This window comes from Sorex fumeus, unplaced genomic scaffold, assembly GCF_029834395.1.
Source record: "Sorex fumeus unplaced genomic scaffold, SorFum_2.1 ptg000044l, whole genome shotgun sequence".
NCBI classification, from domain to species: Eukaryota; Metazoa; Chordata; class Mammalia; order Eulipotyphla; family Soricidae; genus Sorex; species Sorex fumeus.
Window position 1 is genome coordinate 70,780,753 of NW_026606101.1, and position 14,549 is coordinate 70,795,301.

General features: G+C 55.5%; 1 protein-coding gene across 1 annotated transcript in view; it reads right to left on the reverse strand.

The window, feature by feature from the left end:
* The window catches only part of GK5 (glycerol kinase 5), a 66,281-nt gene that overhangs the window by 8,029 nt on the left and 43,703 nt on the right, over positions 1 to 14,549 (reverse strand). Inside the window, exons 12-15 of the mRNA XM_056122071.1 lie at positions 6,484 to 6,578; positions 4,694 to 4,797; positions 3,103 to 3,162; positions 1,134 to 1,267 (exon numbers count right to left, since the gene is read on the reverse strand). Coding sequence (XP_055978046.1) covers positions 1,134 to 1,267; positions 3,103 to 3,162; positions 4,694 to 4,797; positions 6,484 to 6,578 — 393 coding nt within the window. The remainder of the gene's footprint in view (positions 1 to 1,133; positions 1,268 to 3,102; positions 3,163 to 4,693; positions 4,798 to 6,483; positions 6,579 to 14,549) is intronic.

Genomic DNA, 14,549 nt, shown 5'->3' on the forward strand with positions numbered 1-14,549 from the left:
CTCAGAGGCCTGCCCTCCCCATGTTGAATGCTAAGCCCTGGGCTGCTGGGGATCCCCACAGCTCTACAAAGCAGATTGGGGTGGGGGGAAACAAGTGAGCTGGGAAGGAAACTGGAGTCTGGAAGCCAGAGAGCGAGCACAAGGTTCGAGGCGCTTGTAGACGGCAAACTCAGGTTCAACCCCCAACTCCACACAGCACCCCCGGAGCAGCACCAGGAGTGATCCCTGAGGCACAGGGCAGAGAGCGAGCCCTGAGCACCTCCAGGTGTGCCCCCCGAAACAAACAAACTGGGCCGCCGGAGCCACAGCACAGTGGGTGGGGCGTTTGCCCTGCACGAGGCTGACCCCTGTTCCATCCCCGGCATCCCACATGGTCCCCCAAGCACTGCCAGGAATAATTCCCGACTGCAGAACCAGGAGGAACCGCTAAGCATCAATGGGTGTGAACCAAAACCAAACCCTAAAAAACCCCAACCAAACACACAAAAACAAATGCATGGGGGGGGGGGCTGCCTGGTGTAAGGCAAGTGCTGTCCCCCCGCCCGTGCCTCTGGCCCCCTTCATGGCTCCATGGAGCTGAGCCGTGTTCAGCCACCCCACCCCCTCCTCTCGCACCCTTCCAAGCCCAGGCACACGTTCCTCCTCTGGGGCTCCTCAGCCACCTGCTAGCTGGACTGGGCGCACACTCCCTCCGTTTCTGTTGCACACCCTGGTGCTCAGGGCTCACTCCTGGCTCTGCACCCAGGGATCACTCCTGGCAAATTCGGGGAACCGCGTGGGATGCGGGGGGATCAAACTCGGGTCAGCCGTGTGCATGCAAGGCAGGCGCCCTCCTGCTGAACTCGCGCTCGGGTCCCACCGGGGACGCCCATGGCTTGTGGCTCTACAGCTCTTAAACTGTGCTTGGCCAGGCGGCAGGTCCCAGAGCAGAGTTGGGGCAATGGGTGAGGAAGGGCAGGAGAGAAGGACGGAGGAGGAGCAGCTGACGCCCAGAGAGGGGCTGTCGGGGGTAAGCCACGGCCCTCCCTGCTTTATAGAGCGCCCCCTGGCCTTCCGCCCAAGCTCCATGGATCCTGGTGCGTGGCTGGGAGACTCGGGCCGGGAGTGCTCCCGTCTGTGAAATCCATACGTACCCACAGCTAGGCCGGCCAGGCTGGCGGCCCCGCGGCAGGACATGTCCACCTGGACGGGCCTGTCGATCGCCTGGTTGATGAGGTCGGAGGTCATCTGCATGATGAAGCTGTTCTTACACACGCCCCCGTCCGCCCTGTGGGGAGCAGGACCCGGGGGACAGATTGAGTCACAGAAGCATAAACCTGGCGAGATCTCTTATTCGAGGGGGAGCGCTGATTTCAGGGCCTCGATTTTACTTCTCATTTAATTGAAAAACATGAAACAACAGTCAAACCTGGTAGGGTGCTGGGGTCAAGGACCATCCCCTGAGAAATTTAGTCCACGTGAGCAGTGGGATGGGGCGGGGGGGGGGGGTCACCAGGGCCCCAAAGAAGTGCTGAGGGGTGTGAGTGTGTGTGTGTGAGTGTGTGTATGAGTGTGTGTATGAGAGTGTGTGTGTGATTGTGTATGTGAATGTGTGTGAGAGTATGTGTGAGTGTGTGTGTGAGAGTGTGTGAGTGTGTGTGTGAGTGTGTGAGTGTGTGAGTGTGTGTATGAGTGCGTGAGTGTGTGTGTGTGTGTGTGTGTGTGTTCCACATGGTCAGAAGTTGCACTCAGGGCCTTGCGCTTCTGGCACCCACCCTGTCCCCCGGCTCTGGCAGCTCAGTGTGGCCTGACGAGGGTCAGCGAGAGAGCCCAGGGATGAAGGCTCTTGCCTGACATATGGGAGACCCGGTCCACTCCCTGGCATGACGCAGGGTCCCTGGAGCATCGCCAAGAGTGATCCCTGAGCATGGAGCCAGGGGCAAGCGCTGAGCACTGCTGGGGGTGGCAAAAGGCACAGCTAAGTGAGAGGCTCTGATGAGGCACCTTGAAGCTTCTCTCCCCAGCCCTGTGGGCTGCTGCTGTCCTGCTTACCTGGGGACAAAGCCCCAAGCTGGCCAAGCGAGCAAAAGCAGATGATGAAAATTAACGTCGGCATTCTAACCTAGAAAATTTGAGGGTTCCATGCCCAAAGGATAGCACGCACGCCCAAAAGAGACAGTAAAGGCTTAGCCTGGGTGCCCATACAGTTCTACTTTAACTCAAACTAACTTTCCTTCCTGAAGTTCTTTTTTTTTTTTTTCTTTTCGGGTCACATCCAGCAATGCTCACAAGTTACTCCTGGCTCTGCACTCAGGAATTACTCCTGGCGGTGCTGGAGACCATATGGGATGCTGGGAATTGAACCTGGGTCAGCCGCATGCAAGGCAAACGCCCTACCTGCTGTACTATCGCTCCGCCCCCATCCCCCCTAAATTCTTTTTATTTATTTATTTTTGCTTTTTGGTCACACCTGGCGATGCACAGGGCTTAATCCTAACTCTGCACTCAGGAATTAATCCTGGCGGTACTTGGGGGACTATATGGGATGCTGGGAATCGAACCCGGGTTGGCCACGTGCAAGGCAAACGACCTACCCGCTTTGCTATCACTCCAGCCCCCCTAAATTCTTAAAACCAAGTAATTTTGATTTTGGTGTAGGGGGGTTGGGTCACACCCATGGTGCTGGGGGCTACTCCCAGCTCTTGTGCTTGTGGGTCCCTCTAGTGGCGCTCTGGTGGTGCTCAGTGCCACGGAGTAAATGGTTAAGTCACACGTGAGGCAGATGCCCCAAGCCCTGTACTCTCCCCTTAAAAGCTCTAAGCAGGAGTTTTGTTGCAGAGAAGTTTGACACTTTTTTGGGGGGGGGGGTCACATGGCGATGCTCAGGGGTTACTCCTGGCTCTATTTCTGCACTCAGGGATCACTCCTGGTGGTTCTCGGGGACCATATGGAATGTCGGGGATAGAACCTGGGTCGGATGCGTGATAGGCAAACGCCCTCCCTGCTGTACTAGGGCTCCAGCCCTTGACACGAGCTCTCTCTGAAATTGTGACTAATCACCAGAATGAACACGCCAATGGCAGGCGATCTTGCCCTAAGCGAGGGTCCCGGGAAGGCACATACCGGATTTTTGTCACAGGGATACGGATCTCTTTCTGCATCACTTCGTACAACTGTTTGTTTCTAGTTAAAAAGAAGAAAAAAAAAGAAAATGATTTAGAGAAAAAAATTTTTTTGGTGAAACAACAACAAAAAAACCCAATCCCAACCCCCTGTATTTAGAAAGATGTGAAAGGAGAAAGCGAGAGAAGCGAGTGTTTAAGAGGAGACAGGGGCGTCTCCAGGGGAGAAATAGGCGAAGACGCAGAGAGACGAGACGAGCGGAATGTGTCTGCGTGAAGAGCAGGCTGCTCCCTCATCATTCCATTTCTCTCCAGCTAGAATAATGAAAACTGCTGATTTTATTTATGTATTTAGAAAATGGGCCAGAGGAAAACGTTAAGGAGAGGGACCAAGTTGACTGAACCCGTCGGTCACAGAACCCGTGTGTGTCCCTTTTTATTCAGAACTAAATTTGACCTATCACTATTCCAACAAATAAAAATTTACAGCCCGACTCCAGACAATAGACAGTCACTCATATGCCACGGACTCCCATCTAACTGAATGCGTCAAATATAAAAACGATCACGTGAGACGTTATTTTTATTTTAAACATTACAAAGGTCCCATCATATTCATATCAGCCACAGTCTTTAAAAAAAAAAAGAAATTCAATTTGATTTGTTTACTTCTTTTAGATCTTCTGAGCCGGTGTTCACGACCGACCCCTCTCACCAGGCGGCTGGCTCTGTGCCAGGCCCTGGGGTGCTGGGGACACTGGGCTACCCAGCATTACTGGAGACCTCTGGGGATATCTGGGTCCCCGTAGTATTATTGGGGTCCCTAGGGCTGTACTCAGCAGTGCTCAGGGGCTTACCTGGTGATGCTGGGACCAAATTAGGCTAAGTGTATGCTGGGCATGGGTCCTACCCACCGTTAAGATCTCCTGCCCCCAGGTTCTTAAATTTAACTCTCACCCCCTAACCAAAGGCCACTGCAAAACAGACCTAACGCAAAATTCTGACGACTGAATCTGGGTATGACCAACATTATTCGTGGGACTCCTCTCTCAGGAATAAGGAAACAAAAATTTTATTTCGAAGTCCCAAGTACGACACTTGGGCTTTTCTTGAGTTGCCATTGCTTTTATGCGGTGCCGGGGATGGACATGCCAAGAGAGTGCTCTCCTGCATTTTGTTCTCTTTTTTCGTTTTTGGTCACACCAAGCGATGCACAGGGGTTTCTCCTGGCTCTGCACTCAGGAGTCACTCCTGACGGTGCTCGGGGGACCATATGGGATGCTGGGAATCGAACCCAGGTCGGCTGCATGCAAAGCAAATGCCTTTCCCGCTGTCCTATTGCTCCAGCCCCAGTGCTCTCCTGAGGAGCCACATCTCGGGTCTGTCAGATTGGGAGTCATTTATGCTTAAGAAATTGAACTCTTGAACAATCATCATTTGATTCTCAGGCGGTAGTTTTTGGGGGTACCGGATCTATTAAACGGGGCCGGCGGGGAGAGGAAGAGAAGACGGTTGGAAAACCAGCAACTGATGACAGGATAATGTTGTGTGAATGAAACCAATGGCGTGGACGCAGGCCCGGCTGCCCGTACCTGAAGGCGATGGACTCCAGGATGGCCCGCACCAGGTGGTACTTGCTGGTGGACGGCTTCAGGCCCATGAAGGAGGCGCAGGCACAGGGGTCGTTGACGGGCGCCTAGAGCACGAGATGAGACGCGCCTCGTGCTGCGTCCGGGCCAGGCCCACGGCCTAGACACAGCCCAAGGAGGGCCCGGGCATCCCATGCGTCACCGTCACCCCACGTTGGGCGGACGATGAGGCATCTTTGTATCAGGGCTCAAGCAAGGCTGGTGGGCACATGCAGGCCTTGGCTGGCCCTTCGGTCGGAGCACGCCCCAGAAGAAGGCTTCTGGATAGTTCCGGAAAGTCCTAGAAGCTCTTCCAGATAACCAGTGAGGAACAGCCTGGGTTTTTGAGCACAGGAAAATGAAAAGCTGTCCTTTGCCCCTGGCCTTTCCCCCCTAAAATGATGATTTATCTGATTAATTTTAGGTTTGGGGGCCACACCTGGCAGGCTCAGAGCTTACTCCTGGACCTGCCCTCGGGGGGGTCACTCCTGGCCATGCGGGGGGACCTCGATGAGGAGCTGGGGATAACATTGGCAAGAGCCTCACCGCTGTAACCCGGAATCTCTGCCCTGCCCCGCGTGCCATCTGATTTGCTATCTAACGTGTTTATTTTCCTGGACTGTTTGCAGAGGCTGCACAGTCCCTGCCCCTCCAGTGGCAGGTGTCAGCTGTGACAGGACAGTCTCCAGAGACAACTGGTGAGGAAGCCGGGGGCTCCCCTCCCTCCGGGGGCAGCTGGCACAGCCTCTCGGGGTGTCCATACCACTGAACAGTCAGACTTCCTTCAACAGTCGTGACCATGCTTTGGTCCGCTGGGGGCAAAGCAGGTCCACGCAGGGAAGCGGCGCTTGATCAGGTGGGACCAAATCGCAAACAAGTGACAAGGACGAGGGCTAGCTACCCAACCGGTGCCACGCAGGACACTGGGACTTTTGTTCCCTGAAAGAAACGACTCCTTCCAAGAACCCCACCTAGGCCTGGCAGAGGGCGAGGCACCCCCTCCCCGCCTGCCTCCCTGGGGGCAAGGAAAGCAGCCTCAGGCTCATGCCCTTTCACCCGGAAGAGGAAGAGGACAGGAGCACTGAGCACCAGGAGGCAGCACTGGGCAGCGAGTGGGGAAGCACCGGGACACAGCTGGCATCTCCGCCCCACAGTGCTCCTCTCCCGTCAGTGCTGTTCAGGGTCCACTGCCAGCCACGAGGGTCAAGACACGGAATCCTGGGTGTCACCAGGACGAACCACTCAAGGTGTTCACAATCCTTCTCTCTTTTCTTTTCCTCCCTCCCTTCCCTCCCTCCCTCCCTCCCTTCCTTCCTTTACTTCCTCCCTCCTTCCCTCCTTGTTTTCTCCTTCCTTCCTTCCTTCCTTCCTTCCTTCCTTCCTTCCCTTCCCTCCCTCCTTCCCTCCTTCCTTCCCTCCCTCCTTCCTTCCTTTCCTTCTTTTCTTCCTCCCTCCCTCCCTCCCTCCCTCCCTCCCTCCCTCCCTCCCTCCTTCCCTCCCTTCCTTCCTTTACTTCCTCCCTCCTTGTTTTCTCCTTCCTTCCTTCCTTCCTTCCTTCCTTCCTTCCTTCCTGCCTGCCTGCCTGCCTGCCTGCCTGCCTTCCTTCCCTTCCTTCCTTCTTTTCTTCCTCCCTCCCTCCCTTCCTTCCTCTTCCTCCCTCTTTCTGTTTCCTCCCTCCGTCCCTCCCTTCTTTCCTTCCTCCCTCTCTTTTTCTTCCCTCCTTCCCTCCCTCACTCCTCCCCTTTCTTAGATACCTGCAATCCACTGAAAGAAGGGACAAAATAAACGCCTTCAGAATCTTCGAGGCTTCTGGCCATTTTTTCCGTCTCGGCAGCATCTGTGAAAAGGTCTGCGGGAAGAGAGACAAACAGAAACAGCGCCCTCAAAACACGGCGGTAGACACTTCTGGGCCGGGTGCTTGCAGCCGCATCCACAAAGGTGGCGACGCGGAAACAGAAAGCCCCTTGCCCAGACCTCGGAGGGGCCCTCTGCCCCCACACGACCCCAGCGCGCAGAGGAGAGGCGGGAGCGGGGAGCGAGCCCCTCCTCTTCTCAGCCTGTACAGGCCGCTGGAACGGAACTGGGACTTGAACCAAATCTGAACGGCCCCAGGAATACTGGTGCGGGACAGGGCCGGGCTCCGGTGCTCTGCTCGGCACCACACGGTCACGCGGGTGTCCCTGGGAGGTACCCTGGACACCCCCTGCAGTCCCTGAGCACTGTCATCGGGCAGCCCTACCTCCAAACACAAAATGGGGGGGAGGGTTTGTAGTTTTCCGTTCTGGAGCCTGGGGTCTGGCCCCAGTGGGACAGCACCTCGTGCCAGGCACTCCGTAGCACCCCCCGCCCCCCGCCGGCCTCCATCATGACCATCAGCACTGCCTGGTCTGGACAGCAGGAACAGAAAGAGTCTCCCGAGGAATGTCCCCTCCAGGCCCAGGGCACACACAGCGCAGGGCGATGATTCTTTCCTTGAGCACGGCCATGAGAGCTCCCTGCAAGCAGGGTCAGGACTGAGCTCTGAGCACGGCTTATGCACGGGCCCAAAGCAAGTCAAAGCCAGCCCAGGAACAGCAGAGAGCAGCCCTTCCTTCCTGGCCGAGCCGTGCTCAGGGGTCACTCCTGGCCGGGCCTCCCACACACCCCGCCCTGCCCACGAGCTGACAGTCTTCCTGGGGGCCATCTGGAAACCCCGGCTCGTGAAGGGGCTCCTTAAGATGCATGTGGGACCGGCAGCATCAGTCAGGGGAAAAGAAAAAAGCCCAGACATCGGTTCAACTTCGTAACATGGGCTTTGGGTAGCCTTAACTTGTTTTGTTTTATTTTCTTACACGGTTCCTTTTGGGGGTCACACCCAGCGGTTCTCAGGGGCTCCTCCTGGCTCTGCACTCAGGAATTACTCCTGGCGGTGCTCAGGGGACCATATGGGATGCTGGGAATCGAACCCGGGTCGGCAGCATGTTAAGGCAAATGTTCTAGCCGCTGTGCTATCACTCCGGCCTCCCAGTTTCTGAAATGAAGGACTGGAGCTCCGACACTGTGACTCCAGATAACTAGGAACGTTCCATGGTAACTGTCCATTTAACTCAGAAGGATGATGATCACGGGGCTGGAGCAATAGCACAGCGGGGAGGGCGTCTGCCTTGCACGCGGCCAACCCGGGTTCGATTCCCAGCATCCCATATGGTCCTCCGAGCACTGCCAGGGGTAATTCCTGAGTGCAGAGCCAGGAGGAACCCCTGTGCACTGCTGGGTGTGACCCAAAAAGGGGGAAAAAAAAAGAAGGATGATGATCAGGTCTACTCGTCACACTCATCTGGCCAAAATGCTCAGATGACATCCAGATATTTCCCGCGCTTCAAAAACTACCACCTTAGTGAAAACACTTTGGTTTTTATATCAGTACTTATAAAATAAATAAATAAATAAACAAACCATGTCCAAATGATAAAAATCTCAAACCAAGACGTGCAAAACAGCCAAGAGGGCTGGTCTGGAGTTGGGGTGGTTGGAACAGACAGAAGAACTAAAACAAAGAAGGTTTGTTCCCATTCCTCATGGGGGTTCCGGCCAGCTGGAAGGATTTCTCAAAACTGGCCCTTCCCCGGGGCCCTTGAGACGGAGCTTCTGAGGAGCCTGGCCCGGGCGCTGACCACCCCGTCCTCCCCAGAGCACTACCCAGAAAAGCCACCTGTGACCCAGGGGAACGGCCAGCAGGGGGCGCTGGGGGCCACGCGGTGCCACCACCCTGGCAGGGAGTTTCCTGTTTGTGACTTTCTCTGCCGTCTCAGGCCTGCACTCAGGGCCAGGCTGAAACCTGAGTCGGGGTCAGCACTGCAGGTGGGAACGCAGAGGCCTCTGGGGGGGGGGGGGGAGGGGGGGTCACCACCGGGCGGGAGGCAGGGAAAGGACTCTGGCTCTGGATTTATTTTTTTAATCCTACCTGAATTAAGAGAGAGAGAGACAGAGAGACAGAGAGAGACAGAGACAGAGAGACAGGAGAGGGAGGCAGAGAGGAGAGAGGGAGAGAGAGAGAGAGAGAGAGAGAGAGCTAAGAACCTGCTTTGCCTATAGAAGGCCTGGATTTGATCCCTAGCACAGTCCCAAGTACCACCAGAAGCAGTAAACCTTGAGCACTGTCAGATGTGGAGGAGGGGAGGGAGAGAGAGGGAGGGGGGAGTAAGGGGGGAGAGGGAGGGAGGGGGGAATGAGAGGGGGAAGGGGGAAGAGAGAGATGGAGAGACAGTGAGAGAGGAAGGAAGAGAGAGAGACAGAGACAGAGAAGAAGAGGGACAGAGAGAGAGACAGAGAGACAAGAGACAGAGAGACAGGGAGACAGAGAATGAATGAAGTGTCTTAGAGATCCGTAGAAAGTAAGAGAAGCCTCAGACATTGGAGTGAGGCCGACAGTGCCAGCAGGCCAGTGGGCGCCGGGTCGCTCGTAACAAACCGGATGTAAGCTGAGCCCGGGGCCACGAGGGCGGCCCCCACATGGTGCTGGGACACTGTGAGCCGAGGTCAGGGCTCCGACTGCGCACAGAAGCCGACTCCAAATCAAGCAGACCGGCACGCGAGTCGGACTCCGGCCGGCATGGAAGGGAGCGCAGAGGCCTCCAGATTAGCACCCACGGAATCTCTTCAGGGTCTTGACTCTCCTGGCAGGGAACCCCAAGCCCAAAGCGGGCCAGTGGGATCGCGCAGAATGAAAGAAACAGCACCTCCAGGGAGGGACTAAAGGTACCGCAGGGAAAACAGAGCCGTCCTGGCCACACCTGCATGTCACCTGCCCGACAAGTTCCAAGCTCCGGAATAGAGACAGCACCCAGGAAACCCAGCCACCAATACGCACATCGCTGAGCGGGGAGAAGAGTGAACAGTCGGTCTGCAAAGACACAGACAGATGCCTGACAGACACCTGGCAGGGGGGAAATTACAACCACAAAGAGGATGAGGGAGGGAGCAGCTCCAAGTGGTCCGCACATCCCAGAAACAAAGTATCAGAAACAGCCACCTCCGAGGTGATGCCAGAAGGAACAAGGGTGGGTCCCTGCCGATAAGCGGATGAATGGGAACAGCGTGGAGACTGCTCAGAAATAAAATATCAGAACAGAACTGCCCAACGATCCGGCATTCTTCACGTAAGTCAGTCCATAGGGCCCCCAGACGCTCATCTGGAACGATGCCTGCACCCCTGTGTTCACTGCAGCCCGAGTACAAGAGAGCAAAGAATAACTTCAGCAGGGCTGGAGCGATAGCACAGCGGGGAGGGCTCTTGCCTTGCACGTGACCGACCCAGGTTCAATTCCCAGCATCCCATATGGTCCCCCGAGCATTGCCAAGAGGAATTCCTGAGTGCAGAGCCAGGAGTAACCCCTGTGACCCAAAAAGAAACAAAAAATAAAGAATAACTGCAGCATTCCAGGAGACAAAGGGGCGTGTGCAGGTGGGGGTCTATGCAAACAGTGGAAAACTATGCAGCCGAGAGCAAGATGAGAGCCAGCTCTGACAGGACAGCTCTTATCGGAAACAGTTCTGCATTTTTTTCGGGCCACACCTGGTGGTGCTCAGGACTTACTTTTGGCAGGGCCGGGGGAACCATATCGGGTGGCAGATCACAGATGGGAAAGTAGGTGAGGCAGAGGGGACCAGAAGAGTCTCAAAGCGGACATTACACACAGGGCAAGAAGTAAAAGAGGGCAGGCCAGAGGGATCGTACAGCAGGGAGGGCATTTGCCTTGCACACGGCCCACCTGGGTTCGATCCCTGGCATCCCATATGGTCCCTCAGCACTGCCAGGAGCGATTCCTGAGTGCAGACCCAGGAGTAACCCCTGAGCATTGCTGGGTGTGATCCAAAAAGGAAAAAAAACGTAAAAGAGGAGGCTGGAGCAATAGCACAGCAGGGAGGGCGTTTGCCATATGGTCCCCTGAGCACTGCCAGGAGTAACCCCTGAGCATCGCCGGGTGTCTCAAAGAGAAAAAAAAAGAAGTAAAAGAGGACACAGTGAAATCCATGGTGTGCATGAGACCTAAATTGCAGAGACCCCAAAGGGGACCCATTGGCACCAGGAGGACAAAGGTCCTTTTCTGATGGTCTGTTTAGGACTGTGCTCAGGGCTTGCTCCTGGTTCTGTACTCAGGACCAGTCTTGGTGGCGCTTGTGGGGGCCACATGGGGCTCCAGGGATTGGACCCAGGTCGGCCGTGTGCAAGGCGAGTGCCTCCCCCGCTGGGCCACAGCTCTGACCCAAGGACCTGGGCTCTAGGGGGTCCAGACCACCCCAACCTCTTCTAGGGAGATCCAGAACCTTGTGGAGGGAGAGAAAGGGCTTCATTTCAACAAGAAAATTTCAATCAACTTGGGGAAGGAGCCAAAGCCGATGAGAGCAAAGAGAGGTCTGACTTACCACGGGATTTTTTTTTTTTTTTTAAAGAATCTTGATATTGGGAAAGTACCTACTGGGCACCTTTCTTCCAATTCTCCCTGGTCGGGACAACCCTGTGGGCAATTCCCCCAGGAAGGACACAAGGTGTGGCCAGGAGATGTTCCTTCTGCGCCTTCTGCACCAAAACCCATCAGAGCTTTGGCTGGTCTCGGAGTCTCAGGACCAGAATACGGGCAACCTGCTCTTTCTCTCTGGGGGTGCAGAAGCCGTCTCTCTTCCAAATGTTCGGACTGATTTGCGTGTGACTCCATTCCTTTTCTAAGTTTTGTGCTGGGGCCACACCCAGTGATGCTCAGAGCTCACTCCTGGCTCTGTGCTCAGGGATCGTTCTTGGCGGTGCTCACGGAACTGTGTGGGATGCCGAGGACCGAACCCCGGTCTGTTGTGTGCAAGGCAAGCACCCTGCCCGCCCTACTATCGCTCCGGCCCCTGATTTCTTTTCTTTATACATGAACTCCTCCTGCCCTGGAAGGTTTGATTTACTGAGGACTCAGACGATATGTACATACGCCTACCTGGGTCTGAGTCTTTTTTTAAAAGTGGTGAGTCATTTCAGTGTGAAAGTGCAAATTTTCTTGACTCAAGGAAGCTTAGTGTCAATGTTCTCTCTCCCATTTTCAAAATGTCATCATTCTATTCTCCGAAATTATTTTTTCACGCTCCAGGAAGAGACTTTATATATATATATATATATATACACACATATATGTGTATATATATTCATATATATGTGTGTGTGTGTGTGTGTGTATATTGTAGCACTGTCCTCCCGCTGTTCATCAATTTGCTCGAGCGGGCACCAGTAACATCTCCATTGTGAGACTTGTCATTACTATTTTTGGCATATCAAATACGCCATGGGGAGCTTGCCAGGCTCTGCCTTGTGGGCAGGACACTTTTGGTAGCTTGCCAGGCTCTCTGAGAGGGACAGAGGAATCGAACCCAGGTCGGCCACGTGCAAGGCAAACGCCCTCCCTGCTGTGATATCGCTCCAGCCCATATGTGTATACATGTATGAAAAATTTTCTTTCTCTAATTCATCTCTCTCCTTAGAGGTCCCTCTCTCCCTTTTTTGGGCTGTAAACTCCTGCTGATCTCTACTTGGGTTCTCTGTACCACGCAGGTCACCTTCTGCTCACTATTTAATATTTGATAAAATGGTGGTGTCCATGTTCTTCAAAGCTCAGTATGTTCCACGCAGTTCTTGGAGGCATTTCCTTTTCTCTCTTTCAGTGCCACTCTGGGCTTTGTTCTTCTTTGGTTCCTTCCATTCCCCCTTCCCTGGCCTGAGCCTGGTGAATGGCGACCCCCACCCCCCACCCCAAATGCAGGGGTCGAGATGCCCTGAAACACTCTGCTCCCTTGGGGCTGCAGTGAGGGCGCAGACCCGGCGCCACGGGACTTTGCGGGGTGTGAGGGAGTCAGGCCCGACCCTCTCCGCCTGGGAAGGCCAGACCAAAAGGACCCGGCCGACCTCTTCCCGGGTTCTAGCTGGGCGGCACCGGGCCAGCTCTTCTCTCCAGCAGGCTGAGGCGGGACTTGAGAGGGCACATGTAGGGGAGGTTCTCAAGCGCCTGTAACCCACAAATCACACAGTGCCCCAGTGCTTGGAGATGGGCTTTTTAAAGATGCACCAGAAAGCGCCCCCTGATGGTGCCTGCGGGAACTACCGCCCTCTGAACGGGTCCTGAGGATGAGGGAGGGCTGCAGGAGGATGAGGGACACAGGTGCTCGCCAGGCTCCTGTGACATGTGGCCGTCCCCTGGAGGAGGCACCTGATCGCATCTCCTCCCGGGAGACTGCTTCTCACTGGCTTCCTGGACTTAGGTAAACAACATCTCACTAATTTGCACAGCCCCGGGGAGGGGGGGGGGGAGGGCAGCCAGGAGGGGAATGCGTGACAGGTCACGCAGGAGTAAAGGTGATGCTGCTGCCTCCGCTGAGGACGCTGAGGACATGGCAGGGTCTGTCCCTCACTAGGCCAAGCTCCTTCCTGCGTGCAGGGTCTTCTGGGCCTCCCTCTGCTCCCTGCGGGGAGGGCGCTGTCCCCCCTCCCATGAGAGAGGAGCCTCGATCCCCGCCCCACTCTAACCCTGAGGCATCCCCGCCCCTACACTGGTGGATGTGGGCACGGACCTGACTGAGGCTTCTTCGTTGAACCCTGGTTCTGTCATGCACAGAGTTTTCGCTGTGCCAAGTGGAGAAGCAACCCGAAGCCCTCCCGACTAGTGAGCTCTGCTACATCCGTGCCACAGAGGATTATTCCGAAATAAAAATGAGCCGAGTAAGGATCCGTCACACCGTAAGGGTCAACGTGGGAAGCGTGCTGGGAGCCAAGCCACTGGCACTGGCCACTGAGAAGGGTTCCTTCCACCCGGGACAGCTGAACAGGCCGACTCAGAAGACAGACACTGATGGACGGCAGCTTCCTTAGGGCGGGGTGGGGGAGGGAACTGTGGACAGGAACGCGGAACACAAGTAATCTTAAATTACATCATGGGGGGGGGTGCTTGGAAAACTCTGAAAACACTACAAAACAGTTCATTGCTTGGGCTGGAGAGAGAGTACGGAGGACAGAGCACTGGCCTTGCATGTAGAAGACCCGGTTCGATCCCCGGCATCCCAAAGGGTCCTCTGAGCGCCACCAGGAGTGATTCCTGAGTGCAGAGCTGGGAGTGACCCTTGAGCACCACTGCGTGTGACCCAAAACAAACTGACTTTGAACTGCATGTTTGCCCCAGCAGAGCTCAGAGCTCAGAGGACACTCCTGGCTGTCCTCAGGGGAACATGGGTCACGCCAAAGGTTAGCCTGGGGTCAGCCACACGGAAGACCTTAACCCTGGATTCCCTCTCTGGCCCCTGGGGAGCATGTCCAGTGGTCATCTGCTTTATGAAGCATCTGTACATGAGCTTTCCACCTACTGATGTCGTTTCCATTAACTTGGAGCTGTTTGGGGGCTACGCCCCGCCTGGTGTTGAGAGGGGCCACGCGGTATCAGGGATTGACCCTGGACCCTCACACTCAAAGCACGTGCTCCGGCCCTGCGAGCTGCTTCCCGGGTCCCTGCCACCATTCACGCTTACGACCCTTATGACAAACCTGCCTCAGCCAATTGACCTGCTAACTCTGCTCATGGCATCCTCCATAGTGGCGAGGAGCTGAGACACTTAGCCCTGTCCTCTTGCTGCTGCGGATGGTCTCTGGCCTTAACCCCTCACCTCTTGCCTCCCAATCTCCTACAAGAACACCCCCCATCCTCTTCTTCTTCTTTTTTTTTTGGCTTTTTGTGTCATACCCGGCGATGCACAGGGGTCACTCCTGGCTCTGCACTCAGGAATTACCCCTGGCGGTGCCCGGGGGACCATATAGGATTCT